Below are 24,319 nucleotides of genomic sequence, written 5' to 3' on the forward strand. Positions count from 1 at the left end.
ATTGAGGAAAAATGGCAGTAATCACACAAAGTGACAGGGAGCACAGATGGTAATCATATACGTGGGGTGCCCAGGAGAATGCCTGACCTTGGGACGTCACGAAACTAGCGGAGGCAGAGACCAGGACACAGGTCACGTGGGGGGCAGTGGGAGGTGATCGGGACGCCACCCGGCCCTCTGAGACTTAAAGGAGCTCTGCTTCCCAGAGTTGAGAGCAGAGGGGATGTCATCTCCCCTGGTTCTGGGACTCCTGGTGGCTGGGCTCTGCCCCACTGTCCACAGCCTCCGGGGCGACATGCTTGACCAGGAGAACATTATCGGGGGAACAATGCAACAGGACACCTGTGGACAACCTCAGATCAGCCTCCAGCGCAGCGACTTTGCCTTCAGCCTCTGCAAGCTGTTGGCTTTTAAGAACCCCAGCAGGAATGTCACCTTCTCCCCGCTGAATGTCTCCATTGCCTCGGCCTTCCTGTCGCTGGGGGCCCACAGCACCACCCTGACAGAGATCCTTGGAGGCCTCAAGTCCAACCTCACGGCAGTCCCCGAGGCAGACATCCGCTGGGTCTTCCGGCACCTGCCGCGTAGCCTCCACCGACCCAGCTGCTCGCTGCAGCCGAGCGTGGGCAACGCCATGTTCATGGATGAGCAGCTGAAGCCGCTGGGCGAGTTCGGGATGACAGGAAGGCAAGGCGACATACGCCTCCGAGCCCTTCCCCACCGACTTCCGGAATTACACCCCTGCTGAAAAGCTCATCGATGACCGTGAAGGAGGAAGCCTGGGGGAATACTGTGGAGTTGGTCAACCATGCTGACCTTAACGCAGCGATGGTCCTGGTGAATTACGTCTTCCCTGAAGGTGGGTGCCTGGCTTGCGGTTCGGAGAGAAATGAATTTCACTTCTGAGCCTTCAGGCTGTTGCTGTCCTGGCTCAGTCACCTGTGTAGAGGAGGCTGCCCTCCGCCTTTTAGGGGAGTGAGGGGGGGAGCATGGGCACCAAGGCCCCACCCTGCCTATAGACATTGTCTTCTTCTGGGGTTTTCCAAATTACAGTTTGTCATCCCAGGACGTAACTGCAGAGAAGCCCATTCACCCTCTGTCTGAGCCAGAGTGGCACTTTTTATTCTGACTCAAACTTGCCCAGCTCCCAGAGTTAAGGGTCTTGAGTTTCCTCCATGAAGGGACATGGGCATGCTCAGAAAATCTCTCTGCTTGTGCACACCGCCAGGTGTTTCTGACCTAGGCTCTGTCCCCGCCCAGCCAAGGACTCGGTCTCTGGGAGGGCCCAGATGCGGCTGGTGGCCACCTTCACAGGAAGACAGCCTCCGAGGAGCCTGGCTGTCTCAGGGCTCTGAGACCGTGCTCTCCTATAACCTTGAAAGAATGACATGGCCGCCATCTGGGACGAGCCTTCGAGAAGGGCCATATCCAGGACAGGACCTTTTCCCAGATCTACTGGTTCAGTGCCCGGCCTGTCCCATGAGCAGGAACTTGGCAAATGCAAACCTCAGCCCGCAAGTTCTGAGGGGCAAGATACAGGCAGATAAAGTCTGCCTTATAGAGACATAAAATAGGGGCCTAGAGAGTGACCGTTGAGTCAGAGGGTGGGAAGGCACCTGAGACACAAGCTCTGTGCGGAGACACCGAGAAGCTGCCCTCCAGGCTGCGGGCCGAGGCCCAGCCGAGCCCTCCTGGGCCCGCGCCTTCATCTGCAAATCAAAGGGCGGAACCAGGATTCTCTGTAAAACTAACCCAGGCCTGACCATAGTGTTTCAGCCTCCAGTTTTCCCTCCCTGCCGCCCTGCCCTATCCTAGGACTCTGTCCTCCAAGTTCTCCTCCCCAGCCGGCCCAGCTTCCCCCTCCTTTCCTGCCTCTAACAATGGGGACGCCAGCAGAGGTGGAAAACAAAGCGGGCAGTAGATGTGCCTACACGTGTCCAAGGAAGCCCCCAGGTCTCTCATCTCCGCAGGAAGTTCCCACCGCCCCACTGAGCACCCCTCTCCGTAGCTGACCTGCGTCCTGCGCTCTGGGTTCCCGTTTTGCTCCCGCTTCAGCCTGTTCCAGAAGCTGTGGCTACATGTGCAACCCCAGCCATGCACGATTGGTTACGCCTATTAAGCAGTTAGGACTCCCCGTGAGTGAGCATACAGCAAGTGCGCACTCAGTTAACCCTCTGCCAACTCGCTCAGAAGCAGAAGCAGCCCCTGCCCTCTGGGAGCTCCCTGGGGAGGCAAGATGGGGACCTTCAACTGTTTCAGGACCTCAAAAGCCCTTCAAATGCAGCCTTTCATGTCCTTCCTCTAGGCCCCTCACCGGCCCCTTGATTCCCTCTTGCCCCTACATGAAGGCTGCCCTCTGTGTCATGGAGCGACCCCCTCTTTCTCTCCAAGTTCGTGCATCTGCCTCCTGCCCTCCCTTCACCCAGCTAGCTCCTTCCTCTCATTTGAGACTCAAGCTTGATGCCACCTCCTGCGGCTCGTGGCGGCGGCTGCCCCAGCACATCTCCCAAGGGAGGGGCGGGGCCCGACGTGGGCACCGCGGCAGCCCCGCCCTGGCGCGCTGCCTCGTACGTGTAGGCACTTGCTGGTGTGAATGGATCATCTGTGAATTAAGAAGGGGAAATGAATACATATTGCCAGTGAACAGAGGGTGGCTGGAGAGAAACCAGGGCAGACCACACCGTGAGGTGGGTGGTAGATGGACACTGAGTCAAGCAGATGTCCGTTTATTTTTCTCATTTCCTAGATGAATAGATGACCTCTACCTGCCAAAGTTTTCCATCTCTAGCGGCTATGATCTGGAACACATGCTCCCTCAGCTGGGCATGAAGCAGGTCTTTATCAATCAGGCTGACCTGTCGGAAGTCACAGGTGCCAAGAACCTGGTGGTTACTCAGATGAGTCTTTAAAGTTTGGACGATTCCCCTTCTGCATTGGGAGCTTGAACGATGAAGGTCAGGCAGACGTTTGGATGAGCTCGAATTCGCATACATAACTGCATTTCTTATTATCCAATCGCCCTCCCTGGGACGACTCCAAGCCCAGGAGAGCTGGGTTACAACCCTTCCCCACCTCCCTGCCTTTAGGGGAAGATTCTGGGGTAAAATCAGCGGTGGACCCCATCCCATGCTCCACTTTTTACTGCCTATGGGGCAAATAATTAAAACTCTCTTCCCTCAGTTTTTTCACTGGTAAAATGGGGTAAAAGTTCCTGGCTAGCGTGCAGTGCCCAGCGGAGCAGGAGGAGGTAACAGGTAATAACAAGAGCTATAGGACAATCGTGATGAAAATATGAGACAAGAATACGAGACAAGATTACCAGGGAGCCTTGCGCTGCATCCTAGAAACAGAATAGTCTGGACAAAAGTGGGTAACTGGGCAGCCTGCCACTCTCCTCTGCACCCCACTTTCCAAAAGGAATGACAATGCAAGGACATGTCCAGAGGGGCCCTTGTGGCCAAGGATGTGAAGCCACATCCTATGAAAAGTAGCCCAGGAGCCCAAGGACGGCCGAGCTGGGGCAGGAGAGGTGTGGGAAGCAGTGCCAGCCCGTCTGAGGAGGTGTCTGCATTTGCTGCTGCGAGGTGGAGGGGCTGCCAGACCCCTGGGGGCCTGGAGGTTCAGTCAGGATTCTGGAATGGCTCCTTAGAGCCACAGGCAGCTTTAAAGGAGTTTAAGCAGAGAGTCGATACAAGTAGATTTGCATACGAGAAGCATGACCGTGGCTGCTGTGCGGAAGCGGGGCGGGGGTGGGGCTGTGAGCTGGGCATTGAAGGGGCTGTTGCAGGCACTGGGGTCACAATGGATCCCAGCTGCAGAGGGAGAGCAGGGACGAGTCGAAGGCTGTGATGAGAGCTGGTGTGAACTGGTGGAGAGGAAGGGAGAGTAATCCACACCTGGGCTCGGCTCCTGGTGCTGGCCAAGAATGCTCTAAGGTAGCACACCGGCCAGCAGGAGCGACGTGTTGCGGGGGGAAGTTGATGCATTCAGATTTGGGCGCACCCCAACCCTGCGGTTCCCAGGAGACGGCGAAGGCATTTGTTCAGACGTGCAAGAGAGAATTCTGGGCTGGAGGGAAGCTGTCAGGATTCAGCCCCCTCGGCTGAGCAAACGAGCTCTGAAGAGGAGGCGTTCCCTTGAAATGAGGGCCATGGAGCCTAAAGAGAAAGGTGATGCCCATTGAAGGGGTCCGCTAAGGAAGGGCAGCTCACCAGGCAGAGAGACCAGAGGACAGTTGTCACCCCAGGACCACGGGGACAGGGAGGGGGTCAGGGGAAAGGTGGTGAATGCATGGGTCCACGGGACGTAGCAGGATCTCACAGTAGCACCGTGGTTGTGCTCATGTCACCCTTAGATTACTTAATAATGGCCCCCAAGAATAAGAGTCGTGATGCTGGCAATTCAGATATGCCAAAAGGAAGCCATGAAGTCCTTTTTTAAGTGAAAAAGTGGAAGTTCTCAACTTAATAAGGAAAAAAAAATCATATGCTGAGGTTGCTGAGATCTGCAGTAAGAACGAGCCTCCTACCCATGAAATCGTGAAGCAGGAAGAACGGTGCTCTGATTTCGCTGAACACCTCACACTGCAAACACCTCACACTGCAAACGGCATTCGCTCGTCTCATGACATGAGGAGAAGGATGAGCACGGGACAATAAGACAATTTGAGAGAGACAGAACACACTCACGCAGCTTTTGTTGTAGTATATGGTTATAATTGTTTTATTTTATATTAGTTATTGTTGTTAATCTCTTACTGTACCTAATTCATAAATTAAAATGAAACTCCATCAGAGGCGTGGATGTATTGAAGACATAGTATAGACAGCATTCCTTACCGTCTGCAGTTTCAGGCATCCTGTGTGGATAAGGGGGGGCCACTGTATTAATGAGGTGCCATGTGTAGACTTTATTTGGATCCTAATTCAAATAAACCAACTACAAAACAAAAAAAAAACATTTGGGAACCTTTAGGAAAACAATAACTTGAAATTTAATGATATTAAAAATCTATGGGTGTTTTAAGGTGTAATCTACACCGTTGTGGCTAGGATTTAAAAAATTCTTATAGGGGAAATGATGTACAGGATTTGCTTCAAAAAAATCCAAAGAAGAAAGAGAGTGAGTGGAAAAAATGATATTGTCCTCATGTTGATAATGACAGAAACTGCTGAATATGTGGTGTCTTTACACCATTCTCTCCATCGTCGTGTATGTTTGCATTCTTCCACGATCCAAATTCGAAACAAAAATTTTTGAGGGCAGGATTGTACCTATTCCCCAGTAATCATGTGGTGGGCACTCCACAGTGAGTGAGTGAATGAATGAATGAATGTATGAATCTCATGACAGACCCCTGTGGCATTCCCTCTTGAGTAAACATCCAGAGAAAAAATTGAAGATCCTAAGATGTCAACAAGAAGTGACCGTGGGGGTGTTTATGTCCAGGTCGTGGATGAAGAGAGTAAAAATAAAGCAGTAATAAACAAATCTGGGAGATTAAGTCTGGCTCACACCTATTAACCCATATAAATACTGTCTCTCCACCTTTGTGCCTTCCCTGCCACCAAGCCAGCTCAGGAAGAAGGTATTTGAGTTGCAAAAGTTTTGCAAATACTCTTTCTGTTGAGTACATATTAACTTTTCCGTTAACGCTGCTTGAAAGTGGAGAGTTCGGTTGATGTCCCCGACGGACTAGTCATTACAATTGAAAAACGCTATTAGAACCGGAATGAATGAGCAACCATGACCTTCTAAAGAGTCATGACCCATAACCCAAGCTCCTCGGGGGCAAGGACTACGACTTGGGCTGGGTTCCTGTGACAAGCACAGATGCGTGTCGGAAGAAAGAATGAAATCGGGAGAGGCCGAAGCATTGCTCCAATTAGCTCAGCCTTTTATTCGTTTTAAAGACTGTCCGTACGTGTCCCTAGATTTAATCTTCCTGGCAAACTCGAGGGATAAGAGGGACAAAGGAGGAAACAGACTCAGGAGAGCGTCAGCCTGCAAACGGTGGTAGAGTTGAGACTCGCCCCCGGGACACCGGCCCCAGCTGCAGAGTGCCAGCGCGTCCCAGATGTCTCTTCTCCGTGCATGGATTTCTACACGACCCATCGGGGCGGGTTGTCTCCTCACTGCTGGTTGGGCCGAAGGTGGACATTGGGCCAAGGGCAACCTCAGTACCATCTGTGCTAATCCCAGAAGTCCAGCCTGCCACACTCCTCCCCACGGGAACAAACTGCTGTGTCAAGGGCCAAGCGGAGCTGCTGGATCTCCGCAGCTCTCTCAGAGGCTCATGGAAAGCACTTGACTTCAGGTGAGTGTGGGGCTGTGGGTGGGGCAGGAGTCAAGGGCCCCCAGCCAGCTTGGTGAACCTGCCAGAAGTTATCTTATCATGAGACACACACGTGTGCGCGCGCGCACACACACAGATGCACGCATACACACGTGTACGCACACAATACTCTCCTTCTCCAAGAGATGCACACGCAGACAACAGTCTGGAGCAGTACTGGCTCAGCCTGCCTCTATGATTTTGAGCATGCTCTTCCCTCTGCTGAAACCCCTTTCCTGGCTCTCTCCTGATCCATCTTCCAGTCTCAGCTCAGGGCCACCTCCTCCAGGAAGCCTTCCAGGAACTCCCTGCCTCCTGCAGGCTCCCCATTCACCCTGTGTAAGCAGTCACCTCTGACTACTATAATCGGCTCTCTGCATTTCCATCTCTGGCAACAGCTGGCGAGCTCCTTCCGGACAGGGCCCAGGCTGCCAGTTCCTTGCGTCCTGACCGCCCGATATGTGTCGAATGACTGAGTCAACAAACGAACGAACAAGCTTCTCTTTGGGCCTCAGTTTTCCCATCTGTACAATGTCGGCATTGAATCACGGCCCCCTGTTGGCTCAAAAGCTCTGTGGTGTTTGGGACCTACCCACAATGCTCCTACTGTTCTGTGTGAATTCTGTGTGTCTGTCCCCAGTGAACCCAAGGCCCCCGAGGGAGCAGCTGTGTCTCATCCTTCCTGCATCCCCAGCAGCTAGTTCAAATCCCCACACACTTTCAATCGACATTTGTTCAGCAAACGAATGTTAAATGTAATAAGGGAATGAACTTCTCATCAAAGTCAAGAGATTCACCAAAGCAAATTACCCGGCAAATGGACAAATGGAGACCCGCCTGTTCTCTGACGACAAACAAACGATATGGAACAAATATTTACTGAGACTGAGTTTCATTGCTTCTTCCCTTTACAGACAAGAGAACAAGTTTAGAAAGGTCCAGGACCGCCCAAGGTCATATGGAAAACCAGAGGCAGGATGTGGGGAGGGGTGTGATGGCGATTAATTCTGTCAATGATTACCCGGAGTGGACAAATGGGGCCAAGAGGGTTGTGGCAGGGGCAGCTAGGAAAGGTTCCCTGTCGAGACAGGGTCCCAGAGGACCAGGGACATGCTCGTGCTCCAGGGGGAGGGCCGAAGGCCTGGGACGAGGCTTTCCAAGCCGTGGCCCATGGCACGTTTGTTCTTTCAACAAACACTGACTGAGCGACCCTTTTGAACACTAGGAACTGAGCAGGGAATGACAGAGACAGAACGTCTGTCTTCGTGGATCTTACCTTCAAGTGAAGAAGCCAGACAAATGCATGATATCACTCCAGTGTGTGCGGTGTCTGAGGAGGCGACCTTCGAGTAGAGAACCGAGTGAAGTGGGGGCGGGGGTGGAAAAGGCTGGAGAAAGGCTGCTCTGGGCAGCCCCTGGCAAGTGCAAAGGTCCTGAGGCAGGATCGAGCTTGCCAAGTTCTCGAATAGCAAGAATACCAGGGGTTAGAGCAGAGGGAGGGAGGGGAAGGATGGTCAGAGGTGCACGGCGGGGCCTCTTAGGGGTGCGAGGCATATGGGGATTCTTCTCGGTGTGAAGGGAGTCACTGCAGGTCTCGAGCAGGACGCGAACAAATTTTTAAATCTTATCTCTTAAAAGAATGACAATGGCTTCCTCCGTAGAGCCCAGAGTCAGCTTAGGCCTTTACTAAAATAAATCCTGGGGTCTGCTGAGATCTGCTGGGTCATAGGAGGCAGAGGGAAGGCCTCAGCTTCACCCAGAGAGTCATATCTGCGGCTTCCTGGGGCCAGGCCGACCCCAGGCCCTGGGCAGCGTCAGCGTGGCACACCATCGCTTTGAGTTTCTATAACCCTGTGACATGGGGGTTTCTTAGCACCGCCCCTCAGAGAAGCGGACACCCCAAGAGGGAAAGTAACGTGATGAAGGTCGCTGGGCTCCTATTTAGGCCCAGAGGCTGAGCCGAGCCCAGGTCGCTAGGACTGCTCCCTGCCCCTCTGTCCTCAGGAGCTCTCCGCAAGGCCAAGGCCAGGCTGAGAAACAGGCCCAGCCGGGCTCAGTGAATAGGAGTCAGCTGGAGGAGGGGCTCTGAATCCTCAGAGGACAGGCGTTCTCTGAGCGTGAGCAGGAAGCAGCAGGGGTGGGAAGGAGGGGACTCGGTGGAGCTTCCCACCCCTGACCCCCAGAGGCCAGAGGGGCCCCTGAAGCCACAGAAGCATCTGGAAAAGACCCAGCTGACTTGAGACCAGGGCGGCCTCCAGAACCCAGGATGGCCCATCCTGCAGCCAGGGCGCCCCCAGCGGGTGGGCAGTGTGTGTCTGCTCGGGTGTCCCTCTCATCCCATCACGAATCCCCACCCCCAAGGCTCTGGGTTCAAGTCCTGGCTCCACCGCCTGCCAGCTGCTTGACCTCCGATTTCTCATCTATCAAAGGAGGGTGTAAAAACGGTGCCTCCCTCATTGGACTGTGGTGAGGATGAAGGAGGGCCGCGCCTGGGGAGGGCTTTGCACAGCGACAGGCACAGAGCAGATGCTCCACAGGATCAGCGATTGCTCTCACTGCTGTCATCGTTGCTGTCTTTCCATGCCCTTGCTTCCAGACCCAGGACGCCAGAGGATGGAGGCCCCTCAGTGGTGGCTGCTGGTCCCTGCGCTGCTGGCTGCGGTTCACTGTCTGGCCCTGGTTAACCGGGAAGATTCTGACTCCATGGACGGCAGCCCCCAGGACAGCGCCTCCGGGCCCTCCCTGCCCTGCCACAAACTTTCCGTGAGCAACATAGACTTTGCCTTCAACCTCTACAGACGGTTGGCTTCGGACGCCCCCGGAAAGAACATTCTCTTCTCCCCAGCAAGCATCTCCTTGGCCTTGGCCACACTCTTTCTCGGGGCCCCGGCAGCCAGCAGGGCCCGACTCCTGGAGGGCCTGGGGTTCAACCTCACCGTGGTGTCCGAGGCCGAGATCCAGGAGGGCTTCCAGGACCTGCTGCTCAGGCTCCCTGTGCAGGACCCCCATCTCCTCCTGACTGTGGGCCAGCACAGGTTCAGCGGCCTGGGCCCAGGGGCCACCCAGGACCTGGCGGGGGCCCAGAAACACATCCATGAGTATGTAGCGAAGCGGACAGAGGGGGCGCTGGGGGCCTGGGTGGAGGAGCTCAAGAATGAAACTGCAGCGGTTCTGGTGGATCACGTGCTTCTCAGAGGTAAGGGAGTGAGGGTCCTATGGGGCATCTCCTTCCAGGAGCTAGGGCTCCGACCACACCGTGGCCTCACTCCTCACAGCATCCGGAAGCCTTCCCTGATGACTTAGTTAGAGGAGGCATTCCTCAGTGTCTGCCACCGAATCCTTGATGCCTCTGCTTGAGTATCTCAAGTGATGGGGAACTCATCAGCTGTCCCATTTTAATGCTACTCGATGAGATTTTTCAGTGAAGGACTTTTCCGACTTACGTAAGAACACCCTGGGGAGCTGCATTCACCCCCAGGAGATTCTGATTTCGGGGACAGGTAAGTCAGGGATCCGAGACCCTGCATTTGAAGAAGCTCTCCCCACTTCCCTGCACAGGTGATTCTGCTTCAGGAGGGCTGTGATCTCCACTTTGAGTAACCCTGTAAGCAACACTGAATCAAGGCACATAAGTTCCCTCCTCTGGCAGGTCCAGGAGGCATCGATTAGAGCAGGAAGAACCCTAAAGCAAGAGACCCTTTATTTTTTCCAAAAGAGCCAGTCAGGTGTATGCCTTGCTCCTTAACCCCGCTCCTTAACTCAGCAGATGTGTGCAGTCCGCATTCTGTACAGTGCTTCGCGGGTCTCGAGGGACCCGCAGACACGCTCTCACTTGACCTGCTCACCTGGATGAAGCAGATGAGGCTCAGGTTAACATTCCCATTTTACAGATGAGAAGACAGATTTTTTTTTTTAAAGGAGAAAAGTTTTTTGCCCCGAGGCAGTAAGGCACTACTCCAATATACGTCTATGAATATTTATCGTGTGTTTTATGCAAGCGTGTTTGTACACACACACAATCTAAATGTGACGTCTCTATTACCATGCCAGTTACTGGGCATATTATTTTTTGTTGAATTCTCTTTGTAACTTGAGAAGGTGGATATTATTACATCCACTTGAGGGGTGGGGAAACTGAGGCACGATGTTAGGTAACTCGCCCTAGACCCCAAAGCAAGGCAGAGCCTGGCTGTCAGGTCCACGCCCGCGCCCAGAGCCATTTGCACCACAGTGATACATTTTTTCTTTAAAATTAACCACGCCTGAGAGAGGCTGAGACCAGACAGTGAAATAGTGTTTGCGCTCTCATAATACTATTATGCTAGTGTGATAGTGTTTGTCCCTTCTTACAAACGAGGTGACAGGAGCTCAGGGCAGTCAAGCGCTCAGCCCCCGGGGTCACACAGGTAACACAGGACAAGAGGGAGTTACAAAGCTGGGCGTGGCAGCCCGCGTCCAGACACCCCGTCCCCACGGGCTGCCAGAAAGGCCACCTCTGAGCCTGTTCTCGGGTTTTCCGAGGGTGATTTTGGCATTTCTCTCTCCCTCAGCAGGGTGGGTGCGGCCCTTCGACCCGAGGGCCACCACGCTGAGGGACTTCTTTGTGGATGAGCGCAGGGCCGTGCAGGTGCCCATGATGAAGCAGAAGGCCCGCCACCGCTTTCTGCACGACCCCGAGCTGCACTGCTCCGTGCTGCACATGGACCTCGCCGGGGACGCCACCGCCTTCTTCATCTTCCCCCACCGGGGCAAGCTGGGGAAGCTGGAAGACGGCCTGCTGCCCGAAACGCTGATCAAGTGGGACAGTTCACTCAGGACAAGGTAGACAGACTGCTCACAGCCGAGTCCTGGGGAGGCGGGTCCCTGCCTCCTCGCCCAGTCACCACGCAGTGCCCCTCAGTGATTGTCACCTCATGGGACACTGTCACTCCCAGGATACTGTCGCCCTCAGGGTACTGTCAACCCCCCGGAGCACTGTCACCCCCAAAGCACCATCAACCCCAGGGCACTGTCACCCCAGGGCCTCCCTGAAGGTATGAGGGTGGGGCCAGGAGTCTGGAGGCTGGTTCTAGTCCTAGCTCTCCTACCAACCTGGGCAGCCCCATGATGGGCCAGAGCTGAGGGAGGGAGGCGAGGGGGCCCAGCACGGATGTTGAATGGAGGACAGTGTGCATTTTAGGAAGCTCTCTCCCTTGGAGACGGGGTGCCACAGGAGCAGCAAGACCAGGCGCGGGGCAGAGGCAGAGAAGGCTGCAGTCCTGGGGCTGGCCGGGGGGGCAGAGGCCGAGGGGAGGTCGGAGGAGAGGCCGGAAGGGAGGCCCGAGGGGAGGCCGGAGATGTGCGTGACATGCACAGACCCTTTCGAGGTCTCAACAGCAAACCACTTCTGTCTCTCCACAGAGAACTCGATTTCTATTTCCCCAAATTTTCCATTGCCAGCACCTCAGGACTGGAGCTGCTTCTCCCACGAGTGGCTGTGGGCGGAGGCCTCCCCGGGCAGCCTGGACTGAACATCTCTAAAGTAAGCTGGGAAGTGGGTTTCGGGGTGCCCGTGGGGTCTCGATGTCTTTTGGCATCTACTGGAAGAAGATGTCCAGTATCTCCTTAAAGACGGGCAGCGCTGTCTCCTGTAACTTTGCCAGTTACTGTTTGCTTCTCTGCGTTGTTTCCACAGTATGGCACACCTGCTGCCATGACCAGGAAAATAAGTCCCCATTCCTGCCCTCAGGTGACAGACAAGGAGAGGGAAGGTGGTGATGAGCCCTCCCACCACCAAGGTACAGGGGGAGCTCTCGGAAGGACATTCCTGGGCTTGGGCCTGAGGACAAGCTGTGTAAAGAAGGGACTGAGAGAGAACATGGGGACAGCCTGGGGAGGAAGGCAAGTGCCTCGGGGAACTAAGGGTCCCCCATCTAGATGGAGCTGAGGCCCTGGAAGACCCTGGAAGACCCTGGAATCCATTCTGATGACCAGGGACTCTATCCTGAGGCCAAATGGGATACACTCAGGGGTTTTAAGCATGGTCATATCTGTGCTCTAGAAAGATCTAGAAAGATCTGTAGAGAAACACAGGTCAGACCGGGCCCTAGGAACAGAGAACAGAAGGAAATGCCCAGGGCCATGCGTTCAAGTTGGACGATCACAGAAGGAGGAAGCAGAGGGCTGAGGGCAAATCGGGGAGTGGGGGTGGAGAGAGCTCGTAGCTCACAGGCACCATCAGCCTTACCTCTCAGGCCACTTTCGTTGGATGCTCACTGAGCATCACTCTATGCCTTGCCAGCACCTCGCAGTACACCGATGCGGTAAGTGCTGTCATCCCCATTTGACAGATAAAGAAACTGAGGCTTAGAGAGGCCAAGAAATTCACCCCAGGTCACGACTGCTGCTTAGTGTCAAGCCAGCCCTTGAGCCAAGTCAGATCATGTGACACCAAAGGCTTGCGTTCTCTTTGTCGAACAGCAAAAAGTGACCTCCATGTCACATATATTCTAGACAGGACAGCGGAGGGTGCGTGAGGGAGTGTGGGCTTTGAAGCCAAACAGATCCGAGTCTGAGCCCTGGCTTTGTCCTGTCCTGGCTGTGTGACCTTAGGCAAGCCATCCCACTTTACTAAGCCTTGGTTGCTTCATTGAATAAATAAGGGTCCTGGACCCCATCACCTGTCCCAGAGCACATCACCTGGGGATATATAGAACCCGATCCCCTGACTTCAGGTTAAGTGATCTGCCACAGACAGCAGTGACGGTGAAGGCCATGTGATGGTAGTGAGCGCTTACTAGGTCCCAGGCATAGACTAGGTTCAGGGACAGAGAAGTGAACGGAGCCAGTTATAACCTAGTGCACGGGATGGGAAGGCACAATAAACAAACAGATCTGTAACATACCGGGTGGTGATGAAACCCACAATCCAAAGAGTGAATCGAAAAATAAGTGACCAGGGAAGTGAACGGATGGTTAAGTATGGGATTAAACAACGGAATAGAAAAAAATGTTACGAAAATTAACACCTGGTTGAGCCTTTCTAGTGGGTCAATTAATGATTCCAGAAATCTCCTTGCAGATCACTCACAGGGCTGCGATGACTCTGGACGAGGAGGGCTCAAAGGCTGCTGCTGCCACCAGCATCCAGCTCACTCCCAGGTCTCCGCCCGACCTCAGCCCCACGTCCCCTCCCGGCGTTGAGTTCAATCGTCCCTTCTTGATGATGACTTTCCACATGGAAACAGGAAGCTTGCTTTTCCTAGGGAAGATTGTAAACCCACTGGGGTAAGGTTCCCATACACGTGCTGGACAACCCCAAGAGAACAGAGTGGGGGACCACTCTGGGGTCCCCTACTCTGGGGACCGAGTCAGCATCCGAGTCTCCGTATGGTCATGGAGACATCATCCAGGATTCCATTTCTTCACCTAGAAATGAAATGGGATGACGCAGCTACCCTCGCACAAGCTTCACGCAGTCGTAAAATAACCAACTGGCCCACGTGCCAAAGCTTCTGTTGCAGAATCAGGTTTGAGAGATTATGTACAACCTGGTTCTTTTGGGCGATTTTCATGGAGGCTTATGAGACGAGGGAAGTAAGCGAGATCAAGGTTATGCCTTTGATTTCTATTAGGTGTTTTATATACTTTATCTCATTTTAAAATTAATTCTCACAACAACGCAACAAGATAAGTATTAGGTTGAACCATATGAAATTGATTATATTTGGCCTTCTTTTTTTTACCCACAGAAAAGGACAACTTCATATGGTTGTACCTAATGTTATTTCTCTCTTTTAATAGCTGAGACTCAAAGCTTAAGACAAATGCACAAGGTCACTCAGCTAGTAGGTATCATAGCTGGAGTTCAGATGTGTTTTATTTAGAAGCTTAACTCCTTCCATTCTCATCCAGTTTGCTAAATCAGTGGTTCTCAAACTTGTTTGTGTGCACAAATCCCTTGGCATCTTGGGAAAAAACGGATTTTGATTCAATAGGTCTGGGCTAGGGCCTGAGGTCCAGCATTCTTCACAAGGTCCCGGGGGTGCTGAGGCCTGAGGGTGGGGTGACCTCACTCGGAACAGCAGGTACTAAATGCTCCTGTCCCCATGACCCAAGGAGGAGTTAAGTTGGTGTGCTCATTGTGACAAAGGACTTCTGCTGTCCCCTCCAACATTCATGGGGCTGAGCACGATTTTGGCAAAATCCTTTTGAAGCCTGCAGACAAAATTTTCTTTAGGGCCACCTACTAATCAGCATTTCCATAGAAAATGAGTATCCTAAATAAAGGCCTTTTGCCCATTCTAGACATACCTTGGGGGCTTGTGACTATCTGTGGGCCATGCTCCATGTCAGTCACTGCAACTGGGACTTTGGCTGTCGGCTGGCTCCTGCCCCTGCATCTCCCGACTGCACAGGAGGGAGTCGCACAGGCTTTGGGGCCAGACACCCCCAAGACCAAGCCCCGCCCCTGGCTCTCTCTAGATACCTGCCCCCCTCCCCTCCAGAGCAGCAGTGCGGGTGGCCAGCAGACACGAAGAACCACGCTGAACGCTGGTCACGAGTCTGTAACGCGTGACTCCCAGTTAACCTTCATTTCGCATTTACTGCCAGAGATAAAATTTACCAATTTGTTTTTCTCGAGTGAGAAGGTGCCTGCAAGCACCAACGAGTCAGTAAAATTAGCTTCCCCAGAAGGGGGAGCCCCGGAGTCACTGAGAGTATCTCCTGAAAAAGAGGAGTGAGCAGCCCCAAAATACCAGAAAATGATGTGTCTTCTCTTTCGTTTCCTTGAGGGTTGACAATGGGGTCCCAAACTCAAATGCCTATGAGGCCAGGTGAATAATAGGCAGGGATTAGGGGGAAAAGTAACAGTACAAGTTCAGAAGCAGATGTCAGCCGACCTTGGTATTGGGGAAGCATGAGGAGTGGTGGGGACCGCGGTGAACTGGAGAGTGGAGCCTCACTTACAGGGGGCACCCAGGGGTGGCCCGCCTGCAACAGCGGCTTAGACAAAATAGAAATTAGAATTTTGAGCTCGCATAGAAGTGGGGAGGTAGCTCTGCTTCACCGAGTTGTCTGGGACCCTGGCTTCTTCGAAATTGTGGGCCTGCCATCCCTAGGCTGTCGTCTTCTTCTGGATGTTTGAAGACACCTATCAGTGTCATCACCTTCCAGCTATACATGCCAATTATACACATCTCTTCAGCTCATACCCTATTGGCCAGACCTAGTCACGTGGTGTGCCTAGCTGCAAGAGAGGCAGAGGAAGGTCATTTATATCTTGAGTGACCATGTGCACAGACCAAAACTGGGGGTTCTCTTATTTTTGATGATTGGCTATGGGGGACCCACACACACACAACCTCTGCCTCAGCTCCTGCCAACCTCGCTTGAATATTGCCTTGCAGAAAGGTGTCCCAGATTTGCTGGCTTTCAAGTTTTAAGAGAAACTAAATAACCAGGGTTTTATGTGAAAATGTTTCTACTTTTGAATGTTGACAACGAACATAATTTTAAAAAATACCAAGCTGTCAACAATGTGTAGAGTGAATGAAGCATGCGGTTGGTCGAGAAGGCAGCTGGGCAGAGTGGAGGGTGGTCTGCAGGATCCCTAAGGTGGCCCAGGACAAGGTGCTGGGCTGTAGCCTGCACTGAAATCCCAGGCAAACACGAGACTGTCCCCAGAGAGAGAAGATGGCAGTGAGGAAGCAGCTTAAATCACAGGACTACAGTTTCAGAAATGTTTGACCGCATTTTATAAAAAATGAGCAAGACTCATCTTTTAGACTATTTCTGTCCATAGAGCCAATTTATATGAAGATCATTATTACAATGACAGTGTCAGCGATTTTGCTGAAATAAAGACAAAAATAAATGTTACGGGAAATATATAAAGATTTGTGACTTACCTATTTTTATTTTACTTCTCATCCAAACATTATTGACCCATCAACAGACACCCAGATACACACGATGATAATTAAACTCAGTCATCTTTGGTATTTGGCTGCTTTTCAGTCATATAAAACTGTACCTGTATGCAGAATTTTCAGTTCTATTGTTTTGAAGGTATCGTTTTATTGTTTTTGAAGAACAAATTTTACCTAGCAGTTTGCTTTAGCTTGATTGACAGGCCATTGCCACCTATTCCTGAGTGGCCCTTTGTGATGGAGTGAAGTGCTCCTGCACCCCACCCCCCTCCCTTCTGGGGTTTAGGGGCTTGGACCTGTTTGTCCCTCTGATTTGATCAGCCCTCTGTCTCCATCCACGGCCCGAGGGATGATCTAGCAGATGCGAGCCACCAGTATGAACTCAGGTGTCCACAGCACCAAAGTCGGAGGGGGCCCTCTGGTGGCCTGGTGACGTGGTTCTCGGTTCTATGACCCAAAAGTTCTGCAAAAACAAAGCCGGAAGACTCGTGGGCCTTCAGGAACAAGCAAGCACAAATGAACACAGCAGCAACACAGGTCGTGTTGAGACAGATCTTCCTGTTCCACACAGGTGAGCCTGACACAGTCCCTGCCTTCGGGGAGGTCACGGTGGAGCTGATCACAACGGGGCAGCATGTCAGAAAGTCGTGCCTGTGGCAGAAGGCAAATCAAAGACAGATTTAGCTTGACATGGAGGAGGGGGAGGCAGGGGCCGTGTGGAAAGAAAGAAAGACGCGGGGTCCTCGACTGTGAGCAAACACATCTGTCAGACGGAGGCTGTGAGGACACTGGCCCCCTAACAGGCGCCGTGTCAGGACCGAACATCGTTCTTCAGTTCTCCCTACAACCCTGTGAGGGAGGAGAGAAAGGGAGGCCTTGCGTTCCACCGCGGAACAAACTCAGGGACCGAGGCTTGAGTAACTCCCTGCTTGGAGTCTCCCGAATGGAAGCGATGTCTGCCCTAAATCCCTCGGGGCTCCCCACACCTCTGCTGAGCTTGGACCCCTCCCTCCCGGGCATTGTGGTTTCAGTGTCCACCTCTCATGCCTGCAGCCCACCGGACCGTGTCCGAGCCACCTCGGGATCTCTCAGGGACCAGAGGCCGTGCCCCGGCCAGGGTGGGCCATCGGCCGTGCTGGCTGGCTGACCCATGGTAGACCGAGGCTGATCTTGCAGGAGGAACAGAGGACAGGGAGATAGAGGTCGAAGAGAGAGTGAGAGAGGTGTTGACACTGCCAACCTCTGTCTGACACACTCACGCACACGCGCGTGCGCGCGCGCGCGCACACACACACACACACACACACACACGGCAGGCTGGCTGGGGGCTGGGGCAGGAGGGAAAGCTGAACCCTGGGGACAGCCGCAGAGAAAGGCAGCGGAGAGACAGGAGAGAAAATTTCACAGACTCCCCAAGTAAAGCAAGAAATTGTTTCCAGAGGCAGTTTGGAGCTGGCCCCCTGCCCCCTAAAGACCCGTCACTTAGCGGGTCTAGAGGTCCCCTTGCAGCTGCCAGGACCAGGAAGAGGTGGGGGGCGGGCAAGGGGTGCACGGAGCCTGCTGGAGAAAATCTCCCCAAACCAGGCTTGGCATCCGGGCCTCTGATTGCCCTGAGCCTGGGGGAGGGGTGGCATAGAAAAGTGGTCCAATCTGGTCGGTCCACGTGCACACCGCAGATGCCCATCTGCTCGTTACGAGCGGCCGGGAGGGTAACCTGAGAGCCCCTAAGGTGTGGCCCTGAGAAGCAGGCCATCCTGAGGCAGAGGGGGGGCCCGGTCTGCGGGCCTGGGGTTGGCAAAACTGAAACGCAGAAAGCTCACGTGCTGCTGGTGTGAAGTGAGCAGAGCCCGCTGAAGTCCTGCCCCGTTTTTTTTCTTTCATTGCAATAAGAACATTTAACATGAGATCTACCCACCCTTTTAACAAAGTTTTAAGTGTATGATACAGTATCGCTGGCTACAGGTACAATATCGTACAGGAGATCTTCGTCTCGAATAACCACAACTCAACATCCATTAAATAACGACTCCCCATTTCCCCTCCCCCCGGCCCCTGGCAACTTCCATTCCCTCCTCTGCTCCTGTGAGGTTAGCTGTTTTAATATCTCATGTAAGTGGAATCATGCAGTGTTTGTCCTTCTGTGACTGGCTTATTTCGCTCAGCGTAACGTCCTTCAGATTCATCCATACTGTCACGTATTCCAAATTTCCTTCTTTTTTAAGGCTGAATAATATTCCATTGTCTGTATAAAGTGACAAGAAGCCTTACGGAATGGGAGAACATATTTGCAAACCGTGCATCCGATAAGAGATTCATATCCAAAATATATAGGGAACTCCTGCGGCTCAGTAGCTGAAACACAAACAACCTTATTAGGAAATGGACAGAGGACTCGAATAGACATTTCTGCAGAGAAGACACGCACATGGCCAACAGGTATATGAGGAGATGCTCGACATCACTAATCCTCGGGGAAATGCAAATCAAAATCACAGCGAGACATCACGTCACATCTCTCAGGATGGCCATCGTCGAAGAAACAAAAGTGAGTGTTGGCAAGAACGTGGAGAAATTGGAACTGGAACCCTCGGACACTGCCGGTGGAGCAGGTGTCTCAATAAATTAAAATAGAATTAGCATATGATTCAGCAATCCCACTTGGGGTGTGTGTGTGTGTGTGTGTGTGTGTGTGTGTGTGTGTAGGTGTGTGTGTACACATATTTATATGTACCTCCAAAAGGATGTAAATCAAGATCTCAAAGCAGTATTTGACTCCCATGCTCGCTGCAGCACGATGCACAGCAGCCAAAAGGTAGAAACCACCCAAATGTCCACGGAGAGAGGCCTGGGAAACAAATCCCTCGTCTTTTTCTTCTTTTGGTCTTCGTCGTCGAGTGTTAGAGGAGGGAAAGATCCCAACAGCACTATTCCTGTGCCTTTCAAACAACGCTCCTTCGAGGAGAGGATGACAGGGCTTAACGGAGCAGAGGGGGCCAAGAGGTGGCGCTCGATGTCCCCCGCCCTGCTCCAGGCTGGCCGTGCGGCTCCTTGTTCTTGAAGTAAGATTTCAACCCAGAAAGAGATCACACTGCTGAAAATATTTAAAGTGTAGACAATCTCTAATGACATCACAGTATATAACTGAGTATTTCCCCAGGGAGGAGACAGTGGCTGGCAATGTCCCAAGGCCTCATGGCGGGCATGGAGCACGTGGGCCTGAGTCAGGCAGCCCCGTGTTCCCTCCCTCTCTGCTCCGTGCAGAACTGGCTTCACATCCATCCCTTGTAAAAAGGGGGTAATACAGTGCTTCCTTCGTGGGGGTGGTGACAGGGTACGTGAATTGTTCAACCTAAAGCGCTTAGGGGTGTGCCCGCACGGCAGCCTCGAGAAGCGTGGCTGCTGTTACTGGGCCTCAGCTGACCACGGACGCCTCCCCCCCAATTACTCCCCCGCTCGCACCTCATCTTCTCAGCGAGAGCACGGGCCCCAAGCAGTGCGTCTTCACCTTGGCTGCACGACAAAATCATCTGGGACGTTTTAAAGGGTATTGACCCCCAGGCCTCACTCCCACGGTTTCTGATGTCATTGGTTTAGAATGTGCTTAGACACCAGTGACTTCTTTAAAAGTCTCTTAGTGATTCTCACGTGCAACCAGAACTGAGAACCACAGCTCCAGCTAATGTTAAGCCCATTTCTAGCTCTAAAACTCTGCAGCTGGACTCATTTTATTCCAAAAATATCTGATAAAGCAGCTACTAGGTTTCAAGCACTCTTAGGTGTTAGATCTCTGGCCCAGTGATGTCTTCATTCATTCCACTGCCTGGGAAACACCTGATGTGGCTTAAGCTGGGAGTTTTCAAGTAAGATACTTGTTTTCCACCTTAATATTAACCTGTCTCCATCTGACCAACTTTCTGGAAAAACCTACTTTGTAAATAACAACCATATAGCTCAAGTTCATTATCTTGTGATCTATGAAGGTTAAAGAAGGGAAAGAAAATGTCTTTGAGCAACTCTTACTAACTCTTATGTTAACACTGAGGTGTGCCTATTCCACTCTATCTTTGCCTCCAGTTTAATAATTTTAGAAGGAATTTGAGAAATCAATAACTTTCATGTATACAAAGAAGGGGGAAGAAAGAGAGGAGAGGGAGCAGGAGAAGGAGAGAGGAAGAAAGGGAAGGAAGGAAGGAAGGAAGGAAGGAAGGAAGGAAGGAAGGAAGGAAGGAAGGAAGGAAGGAAGGAAGGAAGGGAGAAAGGGTGGTGGGAGGGAGGAATCGTTTTCATATAACAGCAATAATTATAACAAATAAAATAGTCAAGAACACACTTGAGGAATGTGCAAGTCTAGATGGAGAAAAAAATTTAAATGCTGCGGATAAACACAAAGAAGATTCGAACAATGGAAAGGTACATTATGGCCTTAAGTAGGAAGACTCCGCGTCATAAAGCGTCAGTTCTTTCCAAGTTAAGATATAAATTTAATGGGAACTCGATAAAAACGTCAATAAGATATTATAAATAAACAAGATGATTCTAAAACTCATGAAAAAATAAGCAAGCAAGAATAGTTAGTAAAATGCTGAAAAAATAAAGAATATTGGGGGAGGACTAGCCCCATCAGATAGTAAATATATTATGACATTCTTAATTTAAATTATAAAATTATGATTTATTCCTTATAAAACTTATCATGAAAACCACATCAGGCATAAATAGACAGACCGATTAATGGAACAAAATAGAAAATCTGCCAATACTCTCAAATCCGTAATGGAATTTTGGGCTATGATAAAGAAGGTATTTCACATCGGTGGAGAAAATGTGGATTTAGTTATTAAATAGAGCCGAGGCAACAAAGTTGTCATCTGCACATACAAAGCTGGATCCATAATTTTTGTATAATCATTGAGTCTGTTCACAAATATTTCACTTCTCTCATTCCGAGCATGTGGTTTGCTTTCACCAATGAAATGTGAGCATAAATACTTTCCCTCCAAGAGGAAGCCTTTAATAGCCAGGGCTATTAAAGGTGATTCATCATATCTCTATGTTCCTGCCACAGCCTCAGCAATTTTCCTAAAAATGTGCTCTGTTAGCCTGGGTCCTAGAGCCTTCAGCTAACCAGAAATAGGCATGTGATATAAGCAAGAAATTAGCCTTTATCGTTCTCAACTATTGGGACTTGGAGTTCTTTGTTACTGCAGCATATGTTAGCTTATACTAACTGTTGCATTCACAGCATACACCAGGATAAATTTTATAGACATTAAAGATTTAAATGTAAAAACTTAAATCCTTGAAGCACTAGAAGAAATTATTAGAGATCTATTTAAAACCTCATTGTTTTTTAAAAGACCGATAAGTTTAAATACATATAAATTTTTAAAAAATGCTGCATGACAAAAGCTTCCGTAAACAAAGTCAAAATACAAAGGAAAATCTGGCAGAAATACAATTGGGACAAAAACTGGGGGAAATCTTATGGAAAGAAGACTAATTTTATTTATATATAAAGAGTTCTTACAAATCAATAAGAAAAAGACTAATGACCCATTACAACAATGGACAAAAAATTAATCAATTGTTCATAATAAAGCAAATTACTCTGGTTCTTAAACTGATGAAAATATGCTCAACTTCACTCAGGTTAAGACAAATGAAAATTAAAACTACAAGCGAGTAGCTCTGTTTCATCTGTTAGATATGCAAAGATCAAAAAAATTGATAATATATTGATAAGAGCTTGGGAAACAGGACTTTCATATATTTCCAGAACAAACATAAATTGGAGCAGCTTCTGTGAAAGGACATCTGATAATATCTCTCAAAATTATAAGTATACATACCCTTTAACCCAGCAATTTCATTTCTAGGAATTTATCCTGAATAGACATTTTTCCCAAGAGGACATATGGATGGCAAACAGACATATGAAAAGATGCTCAGCATCACTAGTCATCAGGAAAATGCAAATTAAAACCAGAATGAGATACCATCTCTCACCCGACAGAAGGGTACCATTAATAAACCGACAAACAACAGGTGCGGGCGAGGATATGGGGAACAGGGAACCGTTGTTCATTGTAGGTGGGACTGTAAATTAATGCAGACGATATGGAAAACAGTATGCAGATTCCTCAAAGAATTAAAAATAGAGTTTCCATGTGATCTAGCATTTCCGCTTTGGGGTAATTATCTGAAGAAAACAAAACAGGAATTCAAAAAGGTATGTGTATCCCTATGTTCACTAGTATGTCCTTATGTACTAGGAGTAGCCAAGAGAATAGCCAAGATATGTAAGCAATCTAGATGCCCATCAGTAGATAGATAGATAAAGAAGACATGATATGTGTGTGTGTGTGTGCACGCACGCGTGTGTGTGTATAATGGAATATTATTCATCAACAAAAAAATGAGATCTTGCCATTTGCAACAACATGGATGGAACTAGAGGGTATCTGCTAAGTAAAACAAGTCAGACAGAGAAAGGCAAATATCACATGATCTCATTTATATGTGGAATCTAAAAACACAAAATAAATGAATAAACAAAACATAAACAGACCCATAGATAAAGAGAATAAGCTGACAGTTGTCAAGTGGGGGAGGGAGGAGATGGGAATAAAAATAAATAAATTAAATTTAAATTAAAAATAATAATAAAAAAATAAAGTCAAAAAAGAAAAAGAAAGAAAAAGAAGAGGAAACAACCTAAATACCCATCAATAAATGACAGTTTACATAAATGACAGTTTGTGCATATAATGAAATATGATGCAGACAAAAAGAATGAGTAAACTTTCTGTGACTCTGGGAACTGATATGGAAAGATCACCAAAATATATTTTTAGGCCCATGAAAAGAGTAAGATGGAGAACAATGTGAATATTATGCTGCCATTTGTACGTGGATAAAATATTTCTGGAAAAAAAAATATTCAAGCTGCTTAAAACATGTTTGCCTCTGGGAAAGGAGCTTGGTGCCTGGGAGAGATTTGGAGGGAGATTATACTGTGTTTCTTGAATTCGTTTTGAATTTTGAACGATGTGAGTATTACCTCTTCAAAAAACAACTTCAAATCAAGGGGAGAACAAAAATTCTTTGCCTGTAACTTGTTTTCTAGAGTTCGCCAGCATGAGACCACAACTAGGACCCATCCAACAATGAAATTAAGTGTTTATGTGTGTCTGAGTATTGGAAACAATTACGTAACCCTAGATGCGTCCGAATTCTCATCCAAGAGTGTTCAGGGCAATTGACCATAATTTCCCGCTGCATTGAGTTTCGTATATTTCAGAATTCAAAGATATTTCTTTAGAAAAGCTAAGATCAAAACTTTTTCAAAGGTCAACTCTAATTCCATTTTAGCTGAGATTTTTTTTCTAATTAAAGTCATCAAATTGCTGCAGAATGTCAAGTAGTCTTTATCTTCATATCTTATGCAGAAGTTCCCATGAACATTTGACTCACAGTTTCTTTCTTAAGGAAGAAAGCCACGAAAGTCCTTTGTCCAAATGGAGAATTTTCTATACAGCTAAACTACTAATTTTACATGAGAAATACCTCCTGACATTACCTGGGAAGAGTGGTGATGACACATCAGGGAGCTGTGTTGCTTTGATAGGAGATGGGGGACAAAATTGGGTCTCCCATCTAGAGGTCCACCCCCACCCTACCTTGCCCAGTCTAAGAATGTAGGGTCAGCCGGAGAAGGAGCTCCAGGATCAGGAAGACCTAGCTCAGAATCCCTCACACTCCAAAGCCATCCCCGGTGAGAGGCTGAGATGACAGCCATGGGCTTCTATTAGGACGGATACTGGGGAGTCAGGCACCATGACCGTTGCAAAAAAGATTTGACAATGAGCATCCCATAAGCATCGTTAGGACAGAAGACCTGAGAATTATCTATAAGTTAATGAGCCCCGCAGAAGCCTCCCCTCCAGCTACCTGGAAGAGAGGGATACCCACCCACACCCACTTCCTGATCATGACCGATAATGAGTTTCCAGCCAACTGGATGGGGACTCAGAGCCAGATGAATTTCAATTTTAAAAATAAGGATGTGTAACAT

General features: G+C 49.9%; 1 protein-coding gene and 1 pseudogene across 5 annotated transcripts; both read left to right on the forward strand.

Annotated features, from left to right (window-relative positions):
- Positions 1-295: 295 nt before the first annotated feature.
- Positions 296-2,909, forward strand: LOC120619777 (alpha-1-antichymotrypsin-like; annotated as a pseudogene).
- A 2,761-nt stretch (positions 2,910-5,670) lies between these two features.
- On the forward strand, positions 5,671-16,416 carry LOC120619655 (putative serpin A13). Of its 5 annotated transcripts, XM_039884125.1 has the most exons (6): positions 5,671-6,316; positions 8,931-9,530; positions 10,885-11,155; positions 11,735-11,855; positions 13,395-13,661; positions 13,706-16,378. In XM_039884125.1, exons 2-5 carry the CDS (start codon positions 8,948-8,950, stop codon positions 13,602-13,604), a joined length of 1,185 nt encoding a protein of 394 aa, XP_039740059.1. In that variant the 5' UTR covers positions 5,671-6,316; positions 8,931-8,947; the 3' UTR covers positions 13,605-13,661; positions 13,706-16,378. The 5 variants fall into 5 exon arrangements, with proteins under 5 accessions (XP_039740059.1, XP_039740060.1, XP_039740058.1 ...); XM_039884124.1 differs by lacking the exon at positions 5,671-6,316 and having other exon boundaries at positions 7,826-9,530; positions 11,774-11,855; positions 13,706-16,416; XM_039884123.1 differs by lacking the exon at positions 5,671-6,316 and having other exon boundaries at positions 7,827-9,530; positions 10,888-11,155; positions 13,706-16,412.
- The last annotated feature ends 7,903 nt before the right edge of the window (positions 16,417-24,319 follow it).

This window comes from Pteropus medius, unplaced genomic scaffold, assembly GCF_902729225.1.
Source record: "Pteropus medius unplaced genomic scaffold, Ma_sr-lr_union100, whole genome shotgun sequence".
In the NCBI taxonomy this organism is placed as follows: Eukaryota; Metazoa; Chordata; class Mammalia; order Chiroptera; family Pteropodidae; genus Pteropus; species Pteropus medius.

Excerpts from the sequence above, each read along its gene's own strand:
- LOC120619655 (XM_039884121.1), top strand. The coding sequence starts at position 8,807 with ATGAAGGAGGGCCGCGCCTGGGGAGGGCTTTGCACAGCGACAGGCACA. Across the intron at positions 9,531-10,884 it reads GGATCACGTGCTTCTCAGAG|CAGGGTGGGTGCGGCCCTTC; the intron begins GTAAGGGAGTGA and ends TCTCTCCCTCAG. Across the intron at positions 11,156-11,734 it reads GACAGTTCACTCAGGACAAG|AGAACTCGATTTCTATTTCC; the intron begins GTAGACAGACTG and ends GTCTCTCCACAG.